This window comes from Elephantulus edwardii, unplaced genomic scaffold, assembly GCF_000299155.1.
Source record: "Elephantulus edwardii isolate Elephantulus edwardi_28Jun2011 unplaced genomic scaffold, EleEdw1.0 scaffold00013, whole genome shotgun sequence".
NCBI lineage: Eukaryota > Metazoa > Chordata > Mammalia > Macroscelidea > Macroscelididae > Elephantulus > Elephantulus edwardii.
The window spans coordinates 31,731,898-31,757,766 of record NW_006399763.1 but is presented as its reverse complement, the minus strand read 5'-3'; the positions used below and the strand labels follow the sequence as shown (position 1 = coordinate 31,757,766).

General features: G+C 36.6%; 1 protein-coding gene across 4 annotated transcripts in view; it reads right to left on the bottom strand.

Moving 5' to 3' along the window:
* Positions 1-25,869, bottom strand: part of MAP3K7 (mitogen-activated protein kinase kinase kinase 7) — a 115,438-nt gene that overhangs the window by 2,394 nt on the left and 87,175 nt on the right. For 2 of the 4 annotated variants that reach the window (XM_006881212.1, XM_006881211.1), the window contains 3 exons: positions 15,487-15,592; positions 6,285-6,346; positions 5,443-5,558 (listed from right to left, as the gene is read on the bottom strand). In XM_006881212.1, the coding sequence (XP_006881274.1) occupies positions 5,443-5,558; positions 6,285-6,346; positions 15,487-15,592 (284 nt within the window). The remainder of the gene's footprint in view (positions 1-5,442; positions 5,559-6,284; positions 6,347-15,486; positions 15,593-25,869) is intronic. The other 2 variants (XM_006881214.1, XM_006881213.1) reach the window with 1 other exon arrangement.

The window sequence follows — 25,869 nt, the reverse complement described above, 5'->3', positions numbered from 1 at the left end:
TAATAAAATTTAATAAAATAAAAAAAAATACAAAACCTTTCATAAAATACTTCAGAAAAAAAAAATTGTTATTCCTTTATGTTTAACAGAAAGAATTCCATTACTTACTATACCTAAGCAGTTGTGATGCTTTTCTCCTGGAATACTTCTTTTAGTTGCCACCATTTCATTTAATGAAAGTTGTGCTTAAGAACCTGGACTTTATTTCTTTAAAAGGGAGAGGGAATTTCTATGTTCAGTTTTCTGAGGAAGTTCCAAACAGTGTTCCAGGATAGCTGTACCATTTTACAATCTCACAAGCAGTGTGAGAGTTCCAATCTCGCCAACATTTATTGTTTGCTGTATTGTTAAAATTCACTACTGCTACTGCAGGGAGAGACTATCTCATTGTTTTGATCTGTATCTCTCTGATTGCCAATAATTTTGAGTATTTCATCATGTGTCTGTTTGCCATCAGAAATGTCTTATTTTGTGAAATGTTTGATCATTCTGTTATTGCATTATCAGTCTTTTTCTTGTGGAGGCCTGGTAGTATTCTATAACTTCTCATTAAGAGATCTTTGTCTGAAAAAAAGCTGAACACAAAAATACCATATGACCCAACTACTTATTCCACTTCTAGGAATATGTTGTTGTTATGTATTGTTTAGTCACCTGTGTACAACAGCTCTGAAGCCTGCCCTATCCTAAGCCAGTCTCACTGACATACCAACTCTCATTGCCCCAGTTACTGTATCAATCTATCTCATCTGGGTTCTTCCTCTCCTGCACTGTCCCTCCACCCTAACAAGCATGATGTCCTTCTCTAAGGACCTGTCCCTCCTGGCCAGTGCCCAAACTATGTGAGATAGAGCTTCAAAATTCTAACCTCCAAGGATAAACTTGGTTTTACCCTCTCCAAGATAGACCTATTTGTTTTCTTGGTGGTCTATAATATGTTCAAGACGCTTCTCCAGCACAACTCAAAGGCATTATTCTTCTGTCATCCTTAATCACGGTTCAGCTCTCTGATGCATAACAAGTAATTAGAAAAATCATGGCCAGCATCAGGCATATCTTAGTCTCCACACTGACAACATTGCTTCTCAGCACTCTGGAGAGGTCTCTGACAGTAGATTTTCTCAGTGCAATTAATCTTTTGATTTCCTGACTGCTGGTGTCAAAAGTGTTGATTGTAGAGCCAAGCAAGCTGTAATTGCTAACAATCTCTTCATCATCTATCATGATGTTGCCAATGGGCCCAGTGGTGAGAAGCTTTGTCTTCTTGATGTTGAGCTTTAATCCGTATTGAAGACTACAGTCCTTGACCTTGTGCAGCAAGCACTTCACGTTCTCCTCAGTTTCAGCAACCAAGGCTGTGTCATCTGCATAATGTGGGTTGTTGATGAGTCTTCCTCCAATCCTAATGCCACACTCCCCCTACTCATAAAACCCAGCCTCCTGAATGATCTGTTCTGCAAACAGATTGAAAATGTATGGCGACAAGATGCATCCTTGACACACACATCCTTTCTGATTTGAACCATGCAGTGTTTCGTTGCTCTATTCTGAGGACTGCTTCCTAGTCCATGTTTCACAGCATAGCATGAGCACAAGCAAATGTTCTGGGATTCCCATTCTTCTCAATGTTAGCCACAATTTGTTGTGATCCACACAGTTAAATGCCTTTGTATAGTCAAAACATAGAAAGACATTCTTCTGGTACTCTTTGCTTTCTGTCAAGACTAATTGTAACACTGGTGATGATGTCTCTAGTTTCTCAACCTCTTCTAAACCCCACTTGTGTTTCTGGTAGTTCTCTGTCAATGTACTGTTCCAGTGGTTTTTGAATAATCTTCAGCAGGATTTTGCTTGTGTGTGGTATCAGTGATATTGTTAGATAATTTCCATACTTTGTTGGATCACCTTTTTTTGGAATGGGAATAAATATGGATCTCTTCCTGTCAGTTGGCCAGGTAGTTGTCCTTCCGATTTCTTGGCACAACCTAGTGAGCACAACCAGGGCAGCATGTGTTTGCTGAAATATGTTAGCTGGTATTTCTTCAATTTCTAGGGCCTTATTTTTTGTCACATCCTTTAGAGCAGCCTACACTTAATTCTTCATCACTACTGCCTCTTATCATGTTATTTTTTAAAATTCTTCTGTGTCAGCCAATTATTTTTGGTACAATGACTTTGTATACTTCTTCCATCTTATTTTAATGCTCCTTGGATGATTCCAATATTCTGCCTGTAGTATCCTTAAACATTGCAACTTGTGGCTTGAATTTGTTCTTGATACACCTGCAGGGCTGACTCACCTACACGACTACTTCCTCTGCCAAGAGATGGACCTGTGTAGCAACGTCATCAGTTGTCGCCTAACAGTGCCAACAGCTGCAGCCAATCAGCAAGCTATATGACTACTTCCTTTGCCAAAAGATGGCCCCTTCCTCCCACTCCCACTCCCAATCTTTAAAAGCCAGTTCTCCTTCACACGATGTGCGACTTCTCTGAACCCTCCTGTCCCCTCTTAAGCTGGGAACAGTGAACCTCGTCCGAGAGCCCCAATAAAAGCTTCTTTGCTTACTTTAGGTTTCTGTGCCTGTTTTACATAACAGTTGTTTAGTTCCTTCAGCTTAAGAAATGCCAAGTGAGTTTGGTCCTTTTGCTTTTCCAACTGCAGCTACTTGCACATTTCATTATAATACTTGGCTTTGTCATCCTGAGCTGTCCTTTGAAATCTTCTATTCAGCTGCTTAACTTCTTCATTTTCCCCCTTTGCTTTGGCTTCTCAGCACTCTAGTGCAATATTCATTGTTTCTTCTGACATCCATCTTGGTTTTTTCCTTCTTCCTGTCTTTGGAATGACCTTTTGCATTATTCTTGATACCCTCCCACAACTCATCTGGTGTTTGGTCATTAGTATTCAATGCCTCAAAACTGTTCCTGAGTTGGCTTTTAATTTTAGGTGGTATGGACTCAAGGTCAAAGTTTGATTCCTGTGGATTTGATTTTACCTTCTTTAGCTTTATTCTGAACATTTGAGTATATAACATGAGAGTATAGAGAGTATATATGAGTATATAGGCATATATACATATGAGTAGTTGATGGTCTGTTCTGCAATCAGCAGGGGGCCTAGTTTTCACTGGTGATATTAAAACTTCTCCAATGATTCCTTCCACAGATGTAATTGTTCTGAGCCCTGGGCATACCACCAAGGTAAAATCAATGTGTATACACTGAGTTTATGTTTCTTATAAAAGGTATTCACAATGAATAAAATCATTGTGCAGAATTCTATCATTCTATCCTCAGCCTCATTTCTGTCACAAATCCATGTTTTCCAACTACTGATTCTTCTTCCTGGTTCTCAACTTTTCCATTTCAGTCACCCATTATTATTAATGCCTCTTAGTTGCATGCTCGATTGATTTCTGACTGGAAAAATTGGTAGAAATCATGTATTTCCTCCTCTTTGGCTCTGGTTGTACACAAAGGAAATTAAAACTGAGACACAAACAGAGATATGTAACACCTATGCTCACAGCAGCATTTTTCACAATAGTAAGAAAATGGAAAGAGCCCAAACAATGATCAAAAAATGAATTGATTGAGAAATGGTGGTACAGTCAGTCACACTATACAGCACTAAGAAGTAATGATTTCATAAAATACTATATGAAATGGGAGAGTCTAGAGAGCAATCTGCTGAGTGAATTAACTGACGGGTTTTTCCCCCTTATTATGTGCCATTAAATCAGATCCAACTGTCACAGAAGGAGATTGCCCCTTCCCTCCTTCTCCAGTGGAGTATCTGGTGGATTTCAACCACATGCCTTTGAGACAGCAGTATAGTTTCTTACCACTAGGACACCAGAGCTCACTCAATTAACTGAGTTTTCTAAGTACAAATATGGCATAGATCATTGTAAGAACAGAAGGGTAACTAGTATGAGGTGTATGAATGTCCAAAAGGGGAAGGGGAAAAGAGAAAAAGGTGGAAATCACTAGGATAACAGAGTTAAGTGGGTGGATCAGGGGTTAGGGTGAGGATATGGGAAAGATTCATTTAAGACATCAAAATATGGTATAATAATAGCCAATGGTAATTAATTATATGGATATTGTGTATCTGAGTAATGTAAATAAGGGATTGCATGGAACACAATGTATATAGATGAAACACAATGTAAATGAATTATTACATGAAAATAATTTTTATTTAAAAAAAAGGAGAAAGGAGGTAGTTCTAAAATTCTTAGAAAAAGCACTTAGAGGTATAAAACTTGCCAGGAATACATTCAGAGGTATAAAACAACTGGCCTCTAACAAAGTAACTTCACTCACCCCCACACACATCTGGAAAGAATACAAAAGATTCTAACATAAAGCACAACTGAAAATTAGTATTTTAAATTATTTTACTTATGACCAAGGAACAAAATCTTTACACAATATTTCAAAAAAAGGCCTTCAGTTTAAATTGGGAGAACATAAAATACTGGATATATATATATCTGTTGTTGTTATGTGCCGTCGAGTCCTTTGCGACTCACAGCGACCCTATGTACAACAGCCCTAAACTCTGCTCTATCTCTTGCCAACCTTATTGTCTCTGATACACCTATCCCCATTACCCCAGTGGCGGAATTAATCCATCTTATTGAGGGTCTTCCTTTCCTATGCTGTCCCTCCATCCTCCCAAGCATGAAATTCCTCTCCAAGGACGAATCCCACTTTGCAGCATGTCATAAGTATGGCAAACAGAGCATCAGAATCCTTGCCTCCAAGGACCAGCCTGGCTTCTGGCTTCTCCCTCTCTAGGATGAATTTGTTTGTTCTCCTAGCAGTCCAAGAGTATATTCAGTACTCTTCTCCAGCACCAAAGCTCAAAGGCATCAATTCTTTCTATCATCCCTAGTCATTGTCTAGCTCTGTGACGCATAGCAAGTAATGGTAAAGGCCATGTCCCTTATCAGGTGCACCTTAGTCACCAAACTGACATCGTCGCTCCTCAGTACCTTAGAGAGGTCTCTGACAGCAGACTTTCCCAATGCAGTTTGTCTTTTAAAAGCTGTACTGCAATCCCAAAGGGGTGTGCTTCAAATCCACCAGATGATCTGCTGGAGAAGGAGAACAATCTCCTCCTGTACCTGTCAGATCCGATTTGACAGTACACACAAAATACACACACACACACACGACCAATTTACATTCCTTACAACCAAGATAGTATGATATAGTCAAGCAACTTGAGAAGCTGACAGCTAGCCAAAGGTTGTCAAAGAAAGCTAGTCAAAGGTTGTTTAAAGAAAATCTCTAGGCTGAAAATATAGTTAATGACTAATTCTCTAAAATGGTAAAATTTTCACATCATCAAAGTAATGTTGCATGTTAACATATTTCAAACTCTAAATAATAATGTGTTTTTATTTTTAGTCATCAAAAGTAACTTACTTTCTCTGTAATAACAAAGCAATTTCTGTTTGAACTTTCATATATTCCTGGGCCATTTTACAATGCTGTTCAAACACTGCCATAGACTCTTTGGAGTTTGGGCATGGTGCAAGAGGCTGAAAATAAATCAAGAATGTTAAAACATGATTAAATTAAATCTCAATAACTAGCTAAGGGACTGCAATATATATATATATAAATTTTTTTGCATTAAAAGTCATGATTTTTTAAAAATAAGCATTAAACCAAACCCTACAAAATCCTGGTATCCTCTTGTCAGGGTTAACTCAGAGATTAAATTTACACTTGCTGTTTTAACACTTCTGTTGTTACTAAAGATCACGATTAGAGCGCTCTTAGCCTCTGGTATTACATTTCAGATTGCCAAACTGTTTATATTATACCAAAAGTGTTTATAACTCCCAGATTCATGAGGAGGCACTAAAGTGTGTTAGTTATATATTCAGTCAATAAGACCATAAGAATACATCATTAAGTAGAAAACAGCTTATATGAGTTTTATATTTTAATGTACTAAAATGAAAAAGTGAAATGCCATGCTTAGTAATCATGAACACAATTAAGGCAGAGTACTTTAAGATGACTATTAGCATAAGAGCTTATGATATTGCCAATTTAAAATGTGATGAACAAAACTGAAAGGATAGTTTATTTTAACTTGGTTTTTAGAAGTTTAACAAGGCCAAGAAAAAACAAAAAAGCTTAACAAGGCCAACTAAAACCATAAAAAAAATATAAAATGACAGACAGGAATCCAACTGTCGGATTTAAAGATAAACTCTGTAAGAAGAAAATAATTCACTGAGGAAGGACTCCTCTACCTGTAGTTGGTGATCCAGTGTAAGATAAGCCATTGGTATGGAGTTATCGGACCCATTAGTATCTGGAATTGAAGCATACGTTTTATTTACCCATTAGTATCTGGAATTGAAGCATAGTTTCATTTTATTTCCATCATAAAGTTGTAAATCAAAAGCAAGAAAGCATGCATGGTATTTTGGTGTACTTTTCCTAGAGTAAATAAAATACAGAATACAAATTACTATTAATGCTAATTTAAAAAAGGTCTATTTAGAATTCTAAAGGTCAACAGACGACAGCCAATAACCAGATTATTAGAACATAATCATACTTAGAAGGAGACGGCTGTAAACAAAATGAAATCCAATATATTAAAACAGGGAAAGGGAGGAAAGGAAGAGACAAATGGTCTTTTTTTTAAAAACCAGTGCTAAGAATTACTACCAAACTCCACTCACTGGGCCAAAGACCTCTGCAGCGTCAGCGAAAACTTGGCTCATCATTGTAGCACATTACAAATTCTCTTAAAACTAACAATGAGTAAAAACAACTTCCCTTTGACTTCCAAGAAAAACTGACTTTCAAGATCTCCCTCAATGTTTTCACTACTGCTCTTTCTTAAATCTTCAGATACTTGAGAAAGATACATAAACAGCAGCCCAAATTTTATATCTATATCAGAAAGTATAATAATGTATCAATGCTTCACACTATTTTGAAGGTGTTAAAGGTTAAGGATTTTGCCAATTTGAGCTTTTTCATGGTGAGGAATTCTTTCTCTAAAACTAAGTTCTTTATTAAATTTCATCCTTTCACTAAAACAAAGAACTGGAATTTTGTTTTCTCACATATACCTATAATTTTCTAGACTGAAATCTAGCTTTTAGTCTTTAAGAGAAAAAACTGATCCTATATTATAGAGATTATCCCATGAAAGTTTTCTTTTTCTTTTATTAATGTTTAAATTTATGATGTCATTTAACCTTTTCCACTGAATGCCAAGACTGATTTGGTTAAATCAGGAGAAATAAACATGAAACAAAACCTTTATCATGATCTCAGACAAAAAATCTTAATGAATATATTCCCGTAACATGAAATGCTTTACATTCCCTTATAATTATACTTCTTTCCTAATTTTAAGAAAAAGTCAGCAATTATGTCTTTCTTCCCTCTATTAAAACCAAACAGCATGTAAATTTATTATTCTATAATGTTTATCTTTAATGTTGCATTATTAATACCCTAATCAGATGGCAAGCAATGGGTCATGTTGTTGTTATGTGCCATCAAGTCACTTGCAACTCATAGTGACCCTATGTACAACAGCCCTATATCCTGCACTACCCTGTGCCAATCTTACTGTCTTTGACATACTTACCCCCATTACCCAGTGACTGAATCAATATACCTCATCAAGTCTTCCTCTCCTGCATAAAGTCCCACTCCAAGGACCAGCATGTCCTTATAACATGTCCAAAGTATGTTAGACGAAGCTTCAGAATCCTTGACTTCAAGAAGCAGCCTGGTCTCCCCCTTGCTAGGATGAAACTGTTTTTCTAGCAGTCCATGATATATTCAATATTATTCTTCAGCACCATAATTCAAAGCATCATTTCTCTATTATCCCTAGTCATTGTCCAGCTCTCTGAAGCATAGCACACAATTGCGAAGACTATGGCCTGCCTCAGGCACACCTTAGTGTTCAGACTGACATCGTTGCTCTTCAGTACTCTGAAGAGGTCCCTGACAGCCGACTTTGCTAATGCAATTCATCTCTTGATTTCCTGGTTCCTGGTACCAAGAATGTTGACTGTGGAGTCAAGCAAACTAACGCTGTTAATGCTGTTAACAATCTCAATCTCTTCACCGTCCATAATGATGCTGCCAATTGACCCAGTGGTGAGAATCTTTGTTTTCTTCTTGAGCTTCAAACCACATTGATGGATGCAGTCCTTGATCTTCTGCAGCAAGTGCTTCAGGTCGTCCTCAGTTTCAGCAAACAGGTGTCATTTGCATAACACAGGTTGTTGATATCTTCCTCCAATCCTGATGCCACATTCTTCCTCATACAGCCCAGCCTGTTCTTCATATAGATTGAAAAAGTATGGATACAGAATACATCTCTGTCATACTTGCTTCCCAATTTTGAAACACGTCTTATAACATTTTTATTTCAGCAAAATACTAAATAACTGGAGTTGACTCTAAGTTATAGTGACCCTAAAGGACACAGAACTGCCCTATGGTGCTTCATGTTTGTTGTTGTTTAATGCTGTCGAGTCATAGACGACTCATAGCGACCCTATGAACGAACAGCCTGAGCACTGTTCATACATAGAGTTCCCAGAGGCAAGCCATTTTGGAAGTGGATGCCGCTCCTGCTTCCAGGCTTGATTTAGTCGGGAAGCTCCAGCCAACACTGTCCACCATGGGTGCCCATTATCATGATTGGCACATCACTGTCACAGGCTTCAGCATCACAGCAACCACGAGTTACCTCTGTACAGCCACGCACAGACCAGTGCTATACCACCTAGAGGAATGTTTGACAGGAAGACAATTTGAACCTGGCTGAGGGCCACAGATGACAATCACCCACCTTCGGCTTAGGCAGTAAATATTCATATAAGCAAACTGCATTTCTCCTGTGACATACTGGTTAGCAACTAAGTGCTTTAACCACCCTGCCACAATGGCTACTGCAAAGTTCTAAGCACTAGAAAAATACAGGAGAACCTCTCTTACTCCATCCACTGGGCTAAATATCTCTCTTACTGTATCTTCTTTGGCATGTATGGCATTCTCTATCCATACTGTATTATAAACTGAAAATACAGCATATATATTATCTATTATAATCATTTAACTTCTAAATATACTCAGCTTATTTTCTGGGTCAGTGAATTTTCAAAGAAAAAAGTCTTTTATGTATTTCTTCTCTATAATGCATTTTATTGCTTGATCATCAGTATTTTTCTTAGGAAGTACAAATAGTGCTTACAGAATTAAAATGTAAACCAATGTTTCAATTATTAAAGTTGTAATAAAAATTATCTGGAAATAATAATGATACTTTTACAGTAAATTTCAAATATTAGGGAAAATATTTAGCTTATAGTATTGCAACTGGGTACTTAGTAAAATTTCTTGCTACTGTTATTTTGTGGTATTGTAAGTATAGGAAAAGAAGAGAAATGAGATAGGTTTTGGAAGGATGGGGAATAAATTAAGTAGAAACAGAGCAGTTACGTGAAAAGTACTTCACAAGATTTTGACATAGTCGTTTTTAAGCCTTAACTGGTCACATGGTGACTGGTATCATCATTAGTCTAGACTGAAGTCAGGAGGCTCTGCCAATCTGAGAGATTAAAAGAAGACAATCAAATCAACTGCTGCAACTTGAGTCTGAATTATAGTGGCCTTATGGGACAGAGAAGAACTGTATCGTAAGATTTTCTAGACTGTAAATTTTTGTGAAAGTAGATATTTTCCTCTGTGGATTAAGTAGTTAGTAAGTAAAACACCTGAACTTGTGGTTGGCAGTTTTTGTTGGTGTTTTTTCCTTTCTTTATTTTGTCTTTTTGGTGTTCTTGTTGTGCATTTCTGAGTGGGTGCTCCAGCAGAGCATCTGGTGGATTCAAACCGTGTTCCTTCAGAATTGCAGCACAGCTTCTTGCTACTAGGCCACTAGCGCTCCCTCAGTTGGTAGCTTTTAAGCACTATGCCACTAGTCCTTGGAAAATTTTCTTGTTATAGATAGTACTTCTCACTGGAGGGTTTGGAAATGAAGCAGATGTTACTGATAAAATGAAAATGTGGCAAAAGCATTTCCATGTCTAATAGTGAGGAGAAGCTCAGCATTAATGAACTTGCATACGTGCGGAGTGATGACTGTCCTGAGCAATCCTAGGATGGGATGGGCTAGAGGCGAAATTTAGGAGTTTTTGTCATTTCTAAATTTAAGTTTACAGAAATAGAGAATACACCCAATAGCTAAACATAGTCCCACGATCTTTCATGATATAAGAAAAGCCACAAAGTTAATTTTTCTAAATTAAATTATAAACTTGACTAAACCAAAGTACACATTTATAAATACATTAACAAGCAGTATTTCAGTTTGGTAAAAAAAAAAAAAGCTGACTTTCAAATCTCAATTTAATTCCTACTATTAATAACATGGATGATATTAAGTAAAATCCCAAACAGCTTAATTTTCCAAAATCTAAGAGATCATCTTCCCCTCATCTGATTTACAGCATTAAAAATAGTTTTTTAAGGAGTTGCTGATACTTATCAAGGTGTTCTTTTAATGTTAAGGAAAAACCACTTTACATGGCAAAATATTTCTTGTTCACCTACAATGACTCTATCCCATTACTACACTCAGATAGGCAGAATTTTTTTTCTTTTTAATTCTTTCCCCCCCTTTAAAAAATTTGTAATTTAAAAGAATGTTTACAGAAGTATACCAGTTTTCCATTCACTCATTCATACATATTGCTTTAATAGCATTCAGCCCATGAGAAAGCTAGATTATAACACTAATAGTCTACCAGTTATTATTTAACTGGGGAGTTTTAATAGCTTTTAACACTACATGTAAGTAATTTTATATAGAATATGAAGCTTAATATTGTCAATATGGTCATGTTAATTATAACCTTTATAATACTAGTACTTTTGGCATATTAACAGGAAAGGTCAGTTCTTTGAAGAAAATTTTATGCTTGGAAAGGTAAAGATAAGGTCAAAGAAAGAGAGGAAGACCCTCAACAAGATGGACTGAGACAGTGATGGCAATAACAAATTAAACACAGCAGAGATTTGGCAAAAGATCAGGCAAGATTTTGATTTGTTTTATGTAGAGTCACTGTGTTAGACAATGTTTAGTCAGAATTTGTTGCTCATTATGTGCTGTTGTGGTGGAATGGAGCCAAAGCTGACACTCCAGTGAATTTCCAGAGGCTGTAAACTGCATGGGAGAAGACTGCCTATCTTTTTCCTGTGGAGCAGCTGGTGAATTTCTGAATCCTGTGCTTTTGGGTTGGCAGTACTCATCCTTTCCCCTAGGCCACCAAAGATTAGAGGCAATTATAAGAATATGGCTGTCTAATCTAAGGGGAGTCTCCTCAGAGCTGTAACCCGCACTGAAAAATGTACAGACTTTCTGGAAAAGCTAAAGAACTTGTGTCTGATATTGCAACTGGTTTATGACCTCTAGACTTAAACTAGTGGCTTGGGATTCCTACTAACCTAGGATTTATAGTTTATGAAGGATTATGCTCTGGCCCAGTCTACTGACCTTGAAATAAACCTCTAAAGCCAGCTGGTCAACCTCATTAGCACACCCAGATGCTTTTATCAAAAGTTCTGACCCAGTGGCCTGGGATTTGCCAGCCTTTGCAAGTATTCAAGTAATTTCCTCAAAAAGAAAAGAAAAACCTTAAAATCAAACTCAAACTTGCTGTGTGAGTGAGTGAGTATATAGGTATACATATAAACATAAATATCTGTCACTGGTTTAGTCTTGTGGGTAAAGAGATGTGATGCCAATCCAAAGGCAGGTGGTTTGAATCCACCAAGTGCTTGGAATGAGAAAGATGGGTCATCTCCTCCTGTGTGATTTGCCACCTCTGAAAATCCACTGGAGGGTTGGCTGTGAGTCAGTTCAGACTTGAAGGCACTGAACGAGTTGAGAGAACCCAGTCTACGATAATGAAGATAATTAAAAACAAAACAAAACAAAACACAAAAACAACAAAATACACAAAAAATCCCCAAACTGCTGCAGCAAAATATCTATATAGGAAGCTGCCAGTAATTCAACCTGGATTCAGCAGAAGATGTGGAACAGAAGTCAACGCTGTTGTCAGCTGGATCTTGAAGAATGCAGTGAACCCAAGAAAGATGGTTTCTTGGTTTTTCTGGTCTACTTGTGTTTTCCTGACTATACAAAATATTTGACTCAGTGGCCAAAACAAATTATACGTAACATTGAAAAGAACAGGAATTCCAGGATATTTAACTGTGCCCTTGTTAAACAGACTGAAGTTTTAGGACCAGAACATGGAGATCTTCTATGATTTACTATTAGGAAAGGTGTACATCAAAGCGGCACTCATATTATACTTAATCTGTATGCTGAGCAAGTAATTAAAAAAGCTAGACTATGAATATGAAGAGCACAGAATGCGGATTGAAGATTTATCAACAATAACTTTTGTTACTGAAAGTGAAGAAAGAAGATGAAGTACTCATTAATGAAGATCAAAGCATTTACTACAGCATTAAGATCGATTAAACTTCAATAAAAAAGAAAATGTCTCATATCTGGACTGATTAAATAATAAGAGGGTAAGTGAACCATATTTCTCAAAGATTTAATTTATTTGGATCCACAATCAGTGCTCACTGAAGTAGAAGTCAAGAAATCAATAGGCTTTTTTGCTGTAAAAAGTCTATTCAAAGCAAACATATCTCTCTGAGTACATGGTATTTTTCAATTGCTTTATACACAGGAAAACTAGACAATTAGCAAAGAAGATCATAAAAGAATGGATGCTTTTGAGTTTTGCTTCAGATGACATTTTAAATATATCATGAACTGTCAGAAGAATGAATAAATCTGTCTTAGGAGATGGGCTCCTTAGAAGGAAGGTTGGCAAAACTTTGTCTTGTGCACTTTATGAACATGTTATCAGGAGGGACCTGTTCCTGGAGAAAGACATCATGTAAATTAGAGGGTTAGGGGAAAAGAGGAAGATTCTCAACAAGATGGACTAACACAGAAGCTGCAACAATAGGCTCAAGAGAAACAATTGTAAGGGTGTGCAAGACCAGGCAGTATTTCATTCTGTTGTTACACAGCTAGCTGGAGCTGAAACAAACTGGAAGGGACCTAAAACAACATCAAGGCTTTTAGGCTTTATGTGAGAAAATATCTATGCCTCCGAAACATAGCCACTCCATCAATTAGAAAAGTTTCAAAGGTCTCAATGGTCAGAAATTATTTTTCTTAGTAGGGCAAATGATACCCTTGTGTCTTTAAAAGAAATAAAGATGATGATCATTTTTACCATTTTGCTGTGTTTAGCATTTTGACACTCATTTTACTACTATCCTCCAGAAGGATAGATCATACTAGAAAGAACTGGGAAAAAATCTAAAACAAATTATTTTCAAAATACATGGTTAAATACAGTAAAGTACCAGATCAACATACATAAATCAGTTGGATTTCTCTACAATGACAAATACAGAAATCCAGTATCAATCACAATATCTAATCACACAATGGAAATACTTAAGAATACATCTAATTAGAGACCCAAAAGACCTATACAAAGAACATTATAAAACATTATGACAAGAAACAAAGAGACCTGGAGAAATAGAATATACCATGCTCATGGATAGGAAGACTCAATAGTGTGGAAATGACAATTCTACCAAAGACATTTTATAAATTCAGTGCAATCCCAATACAGATAGCAATTCTATCCTTTAATGAGATGGGAAAGGCAATTTCCAATTTTATCTGGAATGGAATGAGGCCCGAATAAACAAAACAGTACTGAAAAATAGGAACAAGGGAAGAAGCGTCACACTCTTACATAGTGACAGACACATAGATCAATGGAATAGAATTGAGAACCCAGAAATCAGCCTCTCTACCCATGGCCAACTGATCTTAAACAAGGAGACGAAATCAATTAAGTGGAGAAATGACAGATAAATGGTATTGGAAAAACTGGAAAACTATTTGTAGAAAACATAAGCAAGATCCACACCTCTTATAAATGAAGATGGATCAGGAACCTAGAAGTAAACACAAAAACTATCAAATTCATCAGAGAAACCTAGGAAGAACTATAGATACCCTAATCCACAGCATGAACTGTATTCCAAGCACAGTGAAGAACCTACAACCAGGAGAGAGAAAATAGAGAAACAGGACCTTCTAAAAATCAAATCCCTATGCACATAAAAAAACTTCTCCAAAAGGTAAGAGGGAAATAAATAGACTGGGGAAAAATATTTGGCAATGACATATCTGATAAGGTTCTTTTATCTTAAAATTTATCAAATACTCCAGCACCTCAATAAGAAAAAGGCAAATAATCCAATCACCAAATAAGCACAGGATTTGAATAGACACTTCACCAAAGAAGACATTCAAATGGCAAACAAATACTTGAAGAAATGTTCAAAATCCCCAGCTATCAGAGAGATACTAATTAAAGAAACTATGAGGTATCATTTCACCCCAGAACGACAGTAAAGTTCAACAGGGCAGTAAACAATAAATACTGGGTAGGTTGTGGAGAGATTGGCACTTTTATTCACTGCTGGAAAAATGTAAAATGGTATAGCCACTATGGAAAGCAGACTGGCGCTTTCTAAAAAAGTTGGAAATAGAAATACCATTTGACCCAGTAATTCCACTACAGGGAATATACCCTAAAGAAACCAGAGCTGGTGAGCTCTGGTGGCCTAGTGGAAAGAAGCTGCACTGTAATCCCAGAGGTACGTGGTTCAAATCCACCAAATGCTCTGCTGAAGAAGGAGGAACAATCACCTCCTGTACCAGTCAGATCTGATTTGACGGTACACACATTAAAAAAAAAAAATGAAACCAGAGCCATGATTCAAATGGATGTATGCACATCCAAATTTATTGCTCCATTATTACCAGCAGCAAAGAGATGGAAGCGACTCAAGTGCCCATCAACAGATGAATCACACAATAGAATATTACACAGCACTGGAAAACAAAGAACTCGTAATACATAATACAACATGGGCGAGCCTGGAGGGCATTTTGCTGAGTGAAATATCTCAGTCCCAAAAGGAAAAATAATGCATAACACTGCTGTTATACAATGGAACAGATATGAGAAGGGATGGGGAAAGAATGAGAAAAGAAAGGCTAGATGATGAACATTGTTACCAGAGGAGGGGAAGAACTGTCCGAAATGAATAAGTGATTAGGCATTATATGTATGACAACATGGACAAGGGGTGCAAGAGGTGCATTTGGAGGAGGGCTAAAGAAAATGTCCAACAATGAAAAGAAAATAAAAATACAAAAACAAGCCAACAAATCAATCATAAAACAAACAAAATACATGATTTGTTAAGTATCTAGTGGGGAAAAATGCAAAGAGCAAGTTAGTTAGTGTCATAGAATTCAAAATGAGGAAATAAACTGGTCACCTGTGGAATCATCAGGGGTCCATGGATGAGTTCGAGTTGGCTTTTCTGAGGTTGGTCCTGAGGTAGTGATCATTCTGACACTAGGACTGGATGACCTACTGCTCACCTGTAAGAATAGGTGACAGGAGGGGGGGAAAATGTGATTACTTATTTAAAATCATGACAAGAGAAATATTTATTAAAAGGCACAGGATGATGTACAACCAAACACCAGGGATTTGTTCCTTAATTTCAGTGTTCAGAGTCTTAGTTTTGTGGGCATCACAGTTAATTTGCCCAGTAATTATTTAGTGCCTCTGTTCTACTTCCTAACTCGTTTGTTATCTGATGCTTTGGGCTGCAAGTTTGTAAGCAGCTTGATGCGGAATGTTTGCTCAATTGACATCATGAACAACTGGCTTCTATGCCATGAAAGCAGGACTGGATGATGCTTAGCTGCCATTTTTTGAGCATTATGATCAAAGTATTCATGTAAGAAACCTAATCAAAAGGCGGAAAATGCAAAAGTTAAACTTTAAATTTTCAAAAAAACTCCATTTTTCTGGAGATGAATCCTAGAAACTACTACCCTGTCAAACCTTTAAACATATCCCTGAAGTAATCTTAAAAACAAGTAATAATTTACTGAAACCAGTAAAAAAAATCTGCCTTGAGCATTATGCTCTCTTCAGAGTTATCTCTATGGGATCACTTCAATAACAGTTGAAAAGATTAAGAGGAATGTTAGGGGTCAATGAGTTTATGCTCACAAGGGAAGAACAACACAGAAGAGGAGGAGGAGAATGGTTTTACAATCTGAAGAATACAATCAACATAGCTAACAAATACATGCAGAAATTGCTGAAATGGTGTGTATTTTGCTGTGTATATTAGTAAAACAAATTATGTACACAAATATCCCATATGTGTATATCTATCTATCTATAATTTTAAAAAATTATGTGTACTCACACACACAATAAAACTCAGTGCCACTAAGTCAACTCAAACTTATAGTGACCCTTTAAGGATAGAGCAGCATTGCCCCATCAGGTTTCTGAGGCTGTACAACTTAACAGCAATAGATGGACTATTTTTCTTTCTAGAGTGGCTGGTAGGTTTGGACTGCAGACTTTTTTGGTTAGCTTCCCAGCATGTAATTTACTGTGCTCAGGGCAACTCTACTCACATAATTATCTCCTAAAATTGGATGCATATGCAGGAAAATAAATACTCTGACTAGAAACATGGGGTCACGAGTCTAGTGAGGACTTAAGGTAAGACTCATAGGTATTTAAAATAATGACCAATGACCTAGAAGGGCTTTTTTTAACTACTACTATACTCAGAGAGAAAGAAGATAACATCTTGGATCTCTGTAGGATGGATGTGGGACTGGAGAAACCCTCTGCTAGTAGTTAAGGCACATAGAAAAGGCTTTATTTTTTGAGAAAGACTATACTAAGGGGAAAAAAACCCTCTACAAAAGAAGAAAAGAAGCAAATGTCTTTGCGTCTTAACTTTTGACTAGAGAAGGGGAAAAGAATGTGTCCATTGTTAATTCATTAAAAAAATTACCAGAACTGGTAGAGAGAAGATAAAAGATTATAAACATAACAAATCACATATAGGAATAACAAAAGGAAAATCCAATAGGAAACACATTATAGACAAAATATAAGGGGAAACAACAACCAGAAGACAGTAAAAACAATCAGAAAGAAAAAAAATAGATAACTCACAAAAGAATTTTCAGTGGGTAAAACTTAAGAAGTCTTTATGATTTGAAGAGAAGCTAGAGTATACTGGCAATATTTAAACCATAAGGCCTTCTACGCTTAATCTCAGTTTATCTCTGATGAACTTTGTGCATTTGGACTTTCCTCCCAAGTCTCTAATCCACCTATTTTTGTATATGGTATGAGATGTGGATTCTGTTTCAGCTTTTCACAGGTAGCAGTCCAGTTTTGCCAGCACCATTTGTGAAGAAGTTGTTATTTCTCCATTTGATAGGTTTTATTTCTTTGTCGAATATCAGTTGACCATAGATAGCTGCATCCATTTCTGGGTTTTCAGTTCTGTTCCAATGGGCTATGTGCCTGTCACTGTACCATTATCATGTTGTTTTGGTTACTACTGTGTAAGAGGTTTTGAGGTCAGGGAGTGCTATACTTCCCACTTCATTTTGTTTTTCAGAAGTGCTTTGCTTAATCGGGGTCTCTTTCCTCTCCAAATAAACTTGACAATTTCCCTTTCAATCTTGAGAAAGGAATTTAGTATCTGTATTGGGATTGTGTTAAACATGTAGACTGCTTTAGGTAAGACCGTCATTTTCACAATATTGAGTCTTCCTGTCAATGAACAGGCAACATTTTCCATTTATTGAGGGTCTTTTATTGTGTCTCTCAGAAATGTTCTGTAGTTTTCTTTGTATAGGTCTTTTGTGTCTCTATTTAGGTTCAAATAGAGGCAGAAAGCTACAATCTGGAGGATAAAATTGATGAATATGACCTTTTAAAGATTAAATCTCTGTGCACATCAAAAACTTTTCCAACAGGGTGAAAGGAAAACCAACTGACTGGGAAAAAAACATATGGCAATACCATTTCAGACAAGGGTCCTATATCAAAAGTTTACAGAATCCTACAGGGCCTCTACAAGAAAAAGACTGATAACACAATTACAAAATGGGCAAAAGACATGGAAAGAATTTTCAGAGGAAGATATTCGAATGGCCCGCAGACACATGAAGAAATGCTCAAAATCACTGGCAATAAGAGAGATGACAGTCAAAACCACAATGAGACACCATCTCACTCTAGTAGCAGTGGCAAAGTTTAAAAGGACAGCAAAGAATAAATGTTGGCGAGGATGTGGTGAGATAGGAACTCTTATACACTGTTGGTGGGATGGTAAAATGGTGTAACCATTCTGGAAAGCAGTTTGGTGCTTCCTCAAAAAAATGAGAAATGTGGCACAAATGGAGACTTATACACCAATGTTCATAGCAACACAAGAACAGGGAAAAAGACCAAATGTCCAATCACAATGGAATGGATTGAGATGTACACAGAAGCAATGATTTTGTAAATCACTACCTAACTTGGGAGGGACTAGAGAGCACTATGCTGAGTAAACTAACTTAGTCCCATAAGAACAAAAGCTATAAAAGACCATTATTGTAGAACAAGTACCCAAGGGGGAGGATCCAGGGGGCTGGAGTGGGAGCAGAGGGATGAGAAAGGGCAGGGTTGTGGTGGTTAACCATAGGGTTGCATAATTTGATGGGTCAAGGGAGAGGCGAGTAAAGAAAATGGGAAAGATCTAGTGTGAAAAAGAATGTACATTAACTTTTAAAGTAAACCAGAATAAAATAAATATTTAAATAAAAAACATAGATCATTATCTCATCTGTACATGACTGATGTAACTGGGATAAGTTTTATACAATGAATTGGTAAATGTACTCTCTAGATTTTTAAAACATCAACAACAAAGAATGAGCTACATTTTCAACAACAAAAATGGAAATTAGAAGAAAAGTAAAATGAGATCATCTCCGTGCTGAAAAGAAAACGGCCAATATAGAACTGTTCACTGTTATGTACCCTCAAGTTGAAACCTATTCATAGTTGAGGCTCCAGGTATGCTTACGGGGCAGTAAACTGCATGGGAGGAGACTCTCATCTTGCTTTTGAGGAGCAGCTGGGTAGATGTGAACTATGTTCCTTTGGGTTAGCAGTGAAAGTCCTTACCCATAAGCCAGCAGAACTTCCTTAGAATTCTTTTGTCAGTAAAATTTTAAGAACTTGGTCAAAATAATGATCTCAGATGAGCATAAACTGAATGTAGCATCCACAGATACTCAATAAAATCTTTCATTGTTCATGATGAAGGTAAACATACTAAGCTTTATTAAGCAGCACATAAATGTTAAATTCCTAAAAGCAATTAATAAAAATAGATGAGAACGATATTGATTCAATTCAAAAGAAGGTAAGGGGAGGGAGTTGGGGGGAAAAAAAGAACAAAGGAAAGCAGAAAAGGAATATGCTAATTCACCTGTAAATACAAGTGAATGGATTTACCACTCCAGTCATCTTCGTAACAAAACAAAAGCAACACTATGCCAAGCAAGATAAAACACGTTTTCGTAAGAAACATATCCAATTCAAAAGTAAGAAAAAACAAAGAGAAGAAAAAAGGTCATAAGGCAAAAGCTACTCAAAAGAAAGCTGTATACTTATGTCATTATCAAGGGATCATTAGATTTTTTTTTTAGAGAAAAAAAATTACTAGAGGGGAAAAAAATCACATAAGTAGTTTTTATTTTCAGAAAACAGCAGTTCTAAATTTATATACCTATCATTGTTGTTGATGTGTACAGAGTTGGAACCGACCCAGAACTGATCCTCTGGTGAGGTTTCAGAGGCAGTTAATCAAACTGCCTATCCTTCCTACGCAGCAGCTGGTGCATTTGCACTACATGCCTCTGGGACTGCAGTGCAGCTTCTTACCACTAGACCATCATCTTCAAAATAGATAAAGCAATGCTTTGTACTGTCAGGTAAGAACCAACTCATAGCTGACCCTTCGGTGGTTTTCAGAGGCTGTAAATTGCATGGGGAGAGACTGTTCCTCATTCTCCCAAGGAACAACTAGTGCACTCAAACTTATCTTTGGGTTCAGAGGTTAACCTCTTACCAATAAGCCACCAGAGCTCCCTAGATAAAGTAATACAACTGCAAAAACATACACGTCCATTATTACAATGGAGTATCTTAATGTTGTTGATTGCCGTCAAGTCAAGCATGACTCATAGCGACCCTATGAACATAAGATCCGACACCTTTCTTTAGTAATCGTCATTTCTCAAAGTTCATAAAGTTTCTAGAGGCATATTGTTTAGGAATGGATGCCACTCCTGATAATCTTGTTATTGCTGACTGCCATCAATTTGAGCATGACTCATAGAGACCCTCTGAACAAAAAATCTGAAACCTTTCTGTAACTGTTGTTTCTCCAAGTTCATAGAGTTTCCAGAGGGATTTGGTTTAGGAAGTGGATACTCCTTCTAATATTCCTGTGCAAATGAGATAAAAGTAGATGGAAACAAATCAGAAACAAACCATAAAACCTGAACTCCATAAACAGAGCCTGGAGGGATCAGCAAAAGAGAGGGAAGATTGTCAGTGGGGTGGACTGACAGTGACTGCAACCAAAGAGCTTAAGTACAGCAGAGTTTGTGAAGACAGCATTGGAAGAGCAGAGTTTTGCTCTGTTGTGCCTAGCTAGGGTAACTATGAGCTTAAGCCAACTTGATGAACCCCAACGATGTCCAGCATTCTTTAAAAGTAGCTACAGAATATTCATAAAAATAGATCACAAAGCATAAAACTATCCAGTACATCTAAAAAAAAGTTTTATAAATTGGTACGATGTAGGTGTCTGGGCAGGTGGGCATGGAGAAACACTGGAGATGGGCTGGGTGGGGGTCTTGGACTAGAATGCTCTTTCAGCACTGCTGGCCTGCTGCCATTTCCTTCAAGAAATGAAAGCATGAAAGGGTGAAAGGGTTCTTAGTCCAAGCTAAAGAAGATTTTCTTTAAAACTGGGGAAACTGCTCAGAACACAGCCCAAGCAGATCACTTTGAAAGAATCAAGACCCTTGGCTCAGGCTCCTCTGGGTACCCAATGCTGGTAAAGATAGTGAAATTGTTCATGGGTACCCAATGCTGGTAAAGATAGTGAAACTGTGAACAATTAAGCCATGGAAACCTAAGCAGAGGTGGTAAAGCTGAAAACACATCAAACACACTCTAAGCCACCAGAGTTCTCTATTCTCCTTATCTTGTTGTTAGGTGTCATCAAGCCGAATACATCTCAAAGCAATTCTATATGAACAGCCCACTTGAACTTTGCCCTATCCTATGCCATCCTCATCATCTCTGATACACTAGAGCCCACTGCTGAAGTCACTGTGTCAATCCAGCTGGACGTCTTCCTCTCCTTCACTGACTCTCCATCTCTCCATGCATGACGTCCTTTTTCAAGAAATAGTCTTGTCCAGCCACATATCCCAAGTATGAAAGCTGAAAGCTTTTGCCATCTTTGCCTCAAAAGAGCACGACGGCTGCAACTTTTCCAAGATACACCTACTTCTTCTTTTGGCAGTCTCTATGGGATAGCCAGTCTTCAGTACCACAATACAAAGGCATCAATTCTTCTGTCATCCTTATTCACTGTCCAGCTCTTTGATGTGCAGCAGGTAGATGTATAAAGAAGTGATGTATAGAGAAGACCATGGTCTGAATCAGGTGTACCTCCAATTAACAGCCAAGCATTTAATCAGTGAGCCACTAGGAGTGAAGGAGTCTGGCATGTATTTCAGTTTCCAGAGGTTCTGATGCAAAGGCTGAGAAATCCCTGGGGTACTGGGGTACATCTCCCCTCCCTTCTTACCCTCATACCCTGTACCCTAACCAAGTGCTCTTCCCCACTCCTAACCCTGCAGCCCCAGGTCTGTGACTGAGTGGCTATTCGATCCAATGGGGACCTGTCTGCAGCCCTAGGGGTGAAGGGGGGACCTGGGCAGGGAGAAAAGTGCAGCAATGAATGAATGGAAATCCAAACCCTCTGTAAATGTCCATTAAAACAAACAAACAACAAACAAACAAACAAACGTCTCATTCTATTCATGCCTCTGATAAAGATGTCATGTTTCTCCCTATGCTAATTCTATATTCTTCTTTTACTATTTCCTCTCATTGTGTAAGACCTACTTGTGGTTCTTTTGGTCATTGTGTGATAATTCTTCCAATTTCTATAGTTCTTTGTGTATAAAACAAGACTATGTATTTTGAGACAGGGAATGTCTGGAGTGTACAGAAACAAAAATGTTCATTTATTACTGGATTATTTATCACTAGTGATTACCGGAACAATTCAGAAATTCTCACTAAAGAATTCAAGATTCTTTATAAACTGTCTATCTGACTTAACCAGATTGTCTCTTGTCTGACAATTTTATGTGCTTGTTTCCCCTGTGCCCAGATTCACTCATTTATTATAGTTCAAAGAGCATATATGAAATAATATAAAACCACTGTTTTATTATAGTCAATACCAGTCAAATAGTAGTCATTTCACATGGCCCAGTGTAACATCTTGAAGCCCTGGGTTTAAATCTCAGTACTACTATTTATAATTCATTGAACTTACACAAATAAGAGTCTGTGAGCTTTAAATCCCTCACCTATAACTTGAAGATTAGAAAAAATAGTAGCAGCAGCAGCAGCAGCAGCAGTAGTAAATAACTCAGACTTGGTGATAACAGCAACATTTGAGTCTCTGCCCTTTGATTTGTTAGCACTATGGTTTTAGGGAAGTTATTTAACCTCTAAACCTCAAAATAAAAATACTACCCAACTTATCACACTCTAATAAACTACATGAAGTATATGACATAGCAAAAAAGTTTATTAAAGTGCAAATTATAAGAGTGGACCATCTGACAATTCCCTTTCTAGTTCAAATCCTTGTTCCTTTATAAAATATGTTCATGGACTTAACACAAGGTTGTTTCTCCCCATCTTTTCTTTGAATTTTAGATGAATTTATAGTTAGTTCTTATGTAAACTTAAACTTGAATCTGGAATATGTCATATTATTCTCAAAGTCTGTGATTCTGCCAATGTATTATAATATCCTGAGGGCATGTGCATCTTTATATTATATTTCTTTACAATCTAGAAGCCTGCTGAATATACAACATCCATTTTAATAAAAACTCACTGAATACAAGCTATTAGGACTCACATATAAGACCAATGTGCAAGCTTATTTGCCTTTGATATAAGACTTAGAATACATATGAAAGAAAACCAGTGATGAAATATATTACTCATTATTTTTAGGATACTGTTAACTTTATAAATAGGATTAAAGAAAATCACAGGAGACTAGAGCGAGGGCTACATGGTGGAGGGGACCTGGGGGAGGGTTTGTAAAACAATGAAAGAATCTTTTCTTTTACTTTTCCATAATTTTTGGACTCATGTACTTACAACTTGTTAGTCAAATTTGTGTCTTCTAGGTTGCAACACCCCCATGATACATCTTCAAGGATATGAACATGTACAGCCAAGCACAATCAATAAGAGTGCATCTAAATTCTAAAATCAATCTCCATAATAGTCTATGTGTTTCCTACTGCCAAAGGGGCCCTTTAGAGTAGTGAGAGAAGATCTTCACCCTGAAACCCACAGCGTCCCTTGTCAGCAGGAAGTAGCTAAGAGAATACGCCATCCCCTTTTCCTTATGACTCAGGGTGAAGTCTCTCTCAGGGAGGAGTGATAGGGAATGGCAAAGGACACACTGACAAAGAAGATTAATCAGAACTGGCTTTGACAAGCACTGTGGCATTTGGACAAGAACAAACTGGGAGGAGGGTAGAGAGAATAGTGCAACAATGAATGAATGGAAACCCAAAATCTCTGTAAATGTTTATGAAAATTAATAAAATATAATTATAGAAAAAAAAAGAAAATTATCTCAAAATCTTTTTAACCTTTTTGGACTGATAGTAAGTCTTGATGATTTAAGAACATATTTTCTATATGACCACAGTTTTTCTTTCTATTATAAATGAGAAGTTATTTTCTCAAGGCTGTTCGAAGAAGTTTTAAATGTTTGAAGGCTGAAGAATCAGCCTAATTATATTTAATAATGCTAAATACCCTTATTTTAATATTTGAAAGAGAAAAAAGTTTGAGACATGAAAAAAATCAGTTATAAGAAATTAAGTAAGATGAAAGTTAAGTCAAGAATTGGGTTTATCGGGGGGTGGGGGGGAAGAAGAACGAACTGGGGAGGAGGGTAGAGAAAACAGTGTAACAATGAATGAATGAGAACCCAAAATCTCTGTAAATGTTCATTAAAACAAATAAAATTTAATAATAATTAAAAAAAAGAATTAGGTTTATAAAAGAGAAGGATGAATTTTGGTTTTATTTTTGTAAAAGGTCACGGAATCTAATATAAATGACAGTAATCACAGCTAAGTCGTTCCCAAGAGAGTTCTTTGATACAGGTCTCTTTTCTGCTACTTTCCAAAAAACTCTTATTAAACAGCAAGCAGCTCAGTGCAGCCCCTTGTCCAACCTGAGATTTCCTATAGTTCTGAAATTTAGAAATAAGATTAGTATTTTTAGCTTCAGTTTTAAAAAGGATTTTCTTTAAAGTGACAAGAAATGGAAAAATGTTACATTTAAGCCTAAAAAAAAATTACTTTCCTTTTCAAAAAGATGCATCTTAATGAACAACTAAATATGTTAACATGTTTATAAGAAAAATCTTTAAAAAGAAGCCATAATTATTTCAGATATTTTTAATATATTTTTAAAAAGCAAGGAAGAGGTAGGTCTTTTATGGATTCTTTGAAAAATTAAGCTTGTGGACTGAACTTATGTTACTACTTGCAACTATGAAAAAAAAGTCTTATAGGTACAATTTTTTAAGAAAAAATCAGTGGTAAAATTATGATGGCTACAATGTTCAAGCTATTCAGATCCATTTAGGTAGCTCTTCAAATTTTTAAAAAATATTAACTACTTGATTCTACTCACATCTAAATGTCAATTTAAGAAACACAGATTTGACTTACCACAGGATTGGATATGAATGTGTTTATGAAGGTGCAGAAACACTACACAGCAATTTAGGGCAGCAAAAGAATACTACACCAAATTTAAACCTCAGGGATAAATTCCATTCAGTAGACATGAACCAGGACTGGACTTGAACCAGAAGTTAATCCCTACATTTATAAAAAGGTGTTAGGAGTTATTTTACAGACAGAAATAAAACTTTGCTTTTTATGTCTCACCTGAAAGACTAGGAAAAGTATTTTCATAAGTAAAAAATTTATGGTCAGGGCTATCATTTAGATTGACATTTAAAAGCTATTTAAAACCCTCAGAAATCTTCTTCATTACTAAAATTACACAATCATGAAATGGAGATTAAACGCTGATTTACTGTGATACTCTTGCTGAAATAACATTCTAAGATAAATATTTTTTTAAAATGGAACAAGATGTTAAGGTATGTTCATATGAGTAATTCTTCTATTATGGTAGTGACACATTATTTACTGAAATCTAAACCCAACAGGTGGAGCTAGTATGTTCTTTCTAATCCAAAAATATGGGTGAATCTAATCCTGGTTTCACCAGTTCCTTCTATGGAAATTTTACCATCTGATTATTTTATGTTCTTTAAATTCTCTAACTGATAATTACAGGGAGCTTCAAACCTCGAGTTGCTATAATCAAGGATGCTTTAGGCAGAATGTTAAATGATCCAGGAGGTATCAAAAGAAGATGGAAGGAATATACTGAGTCA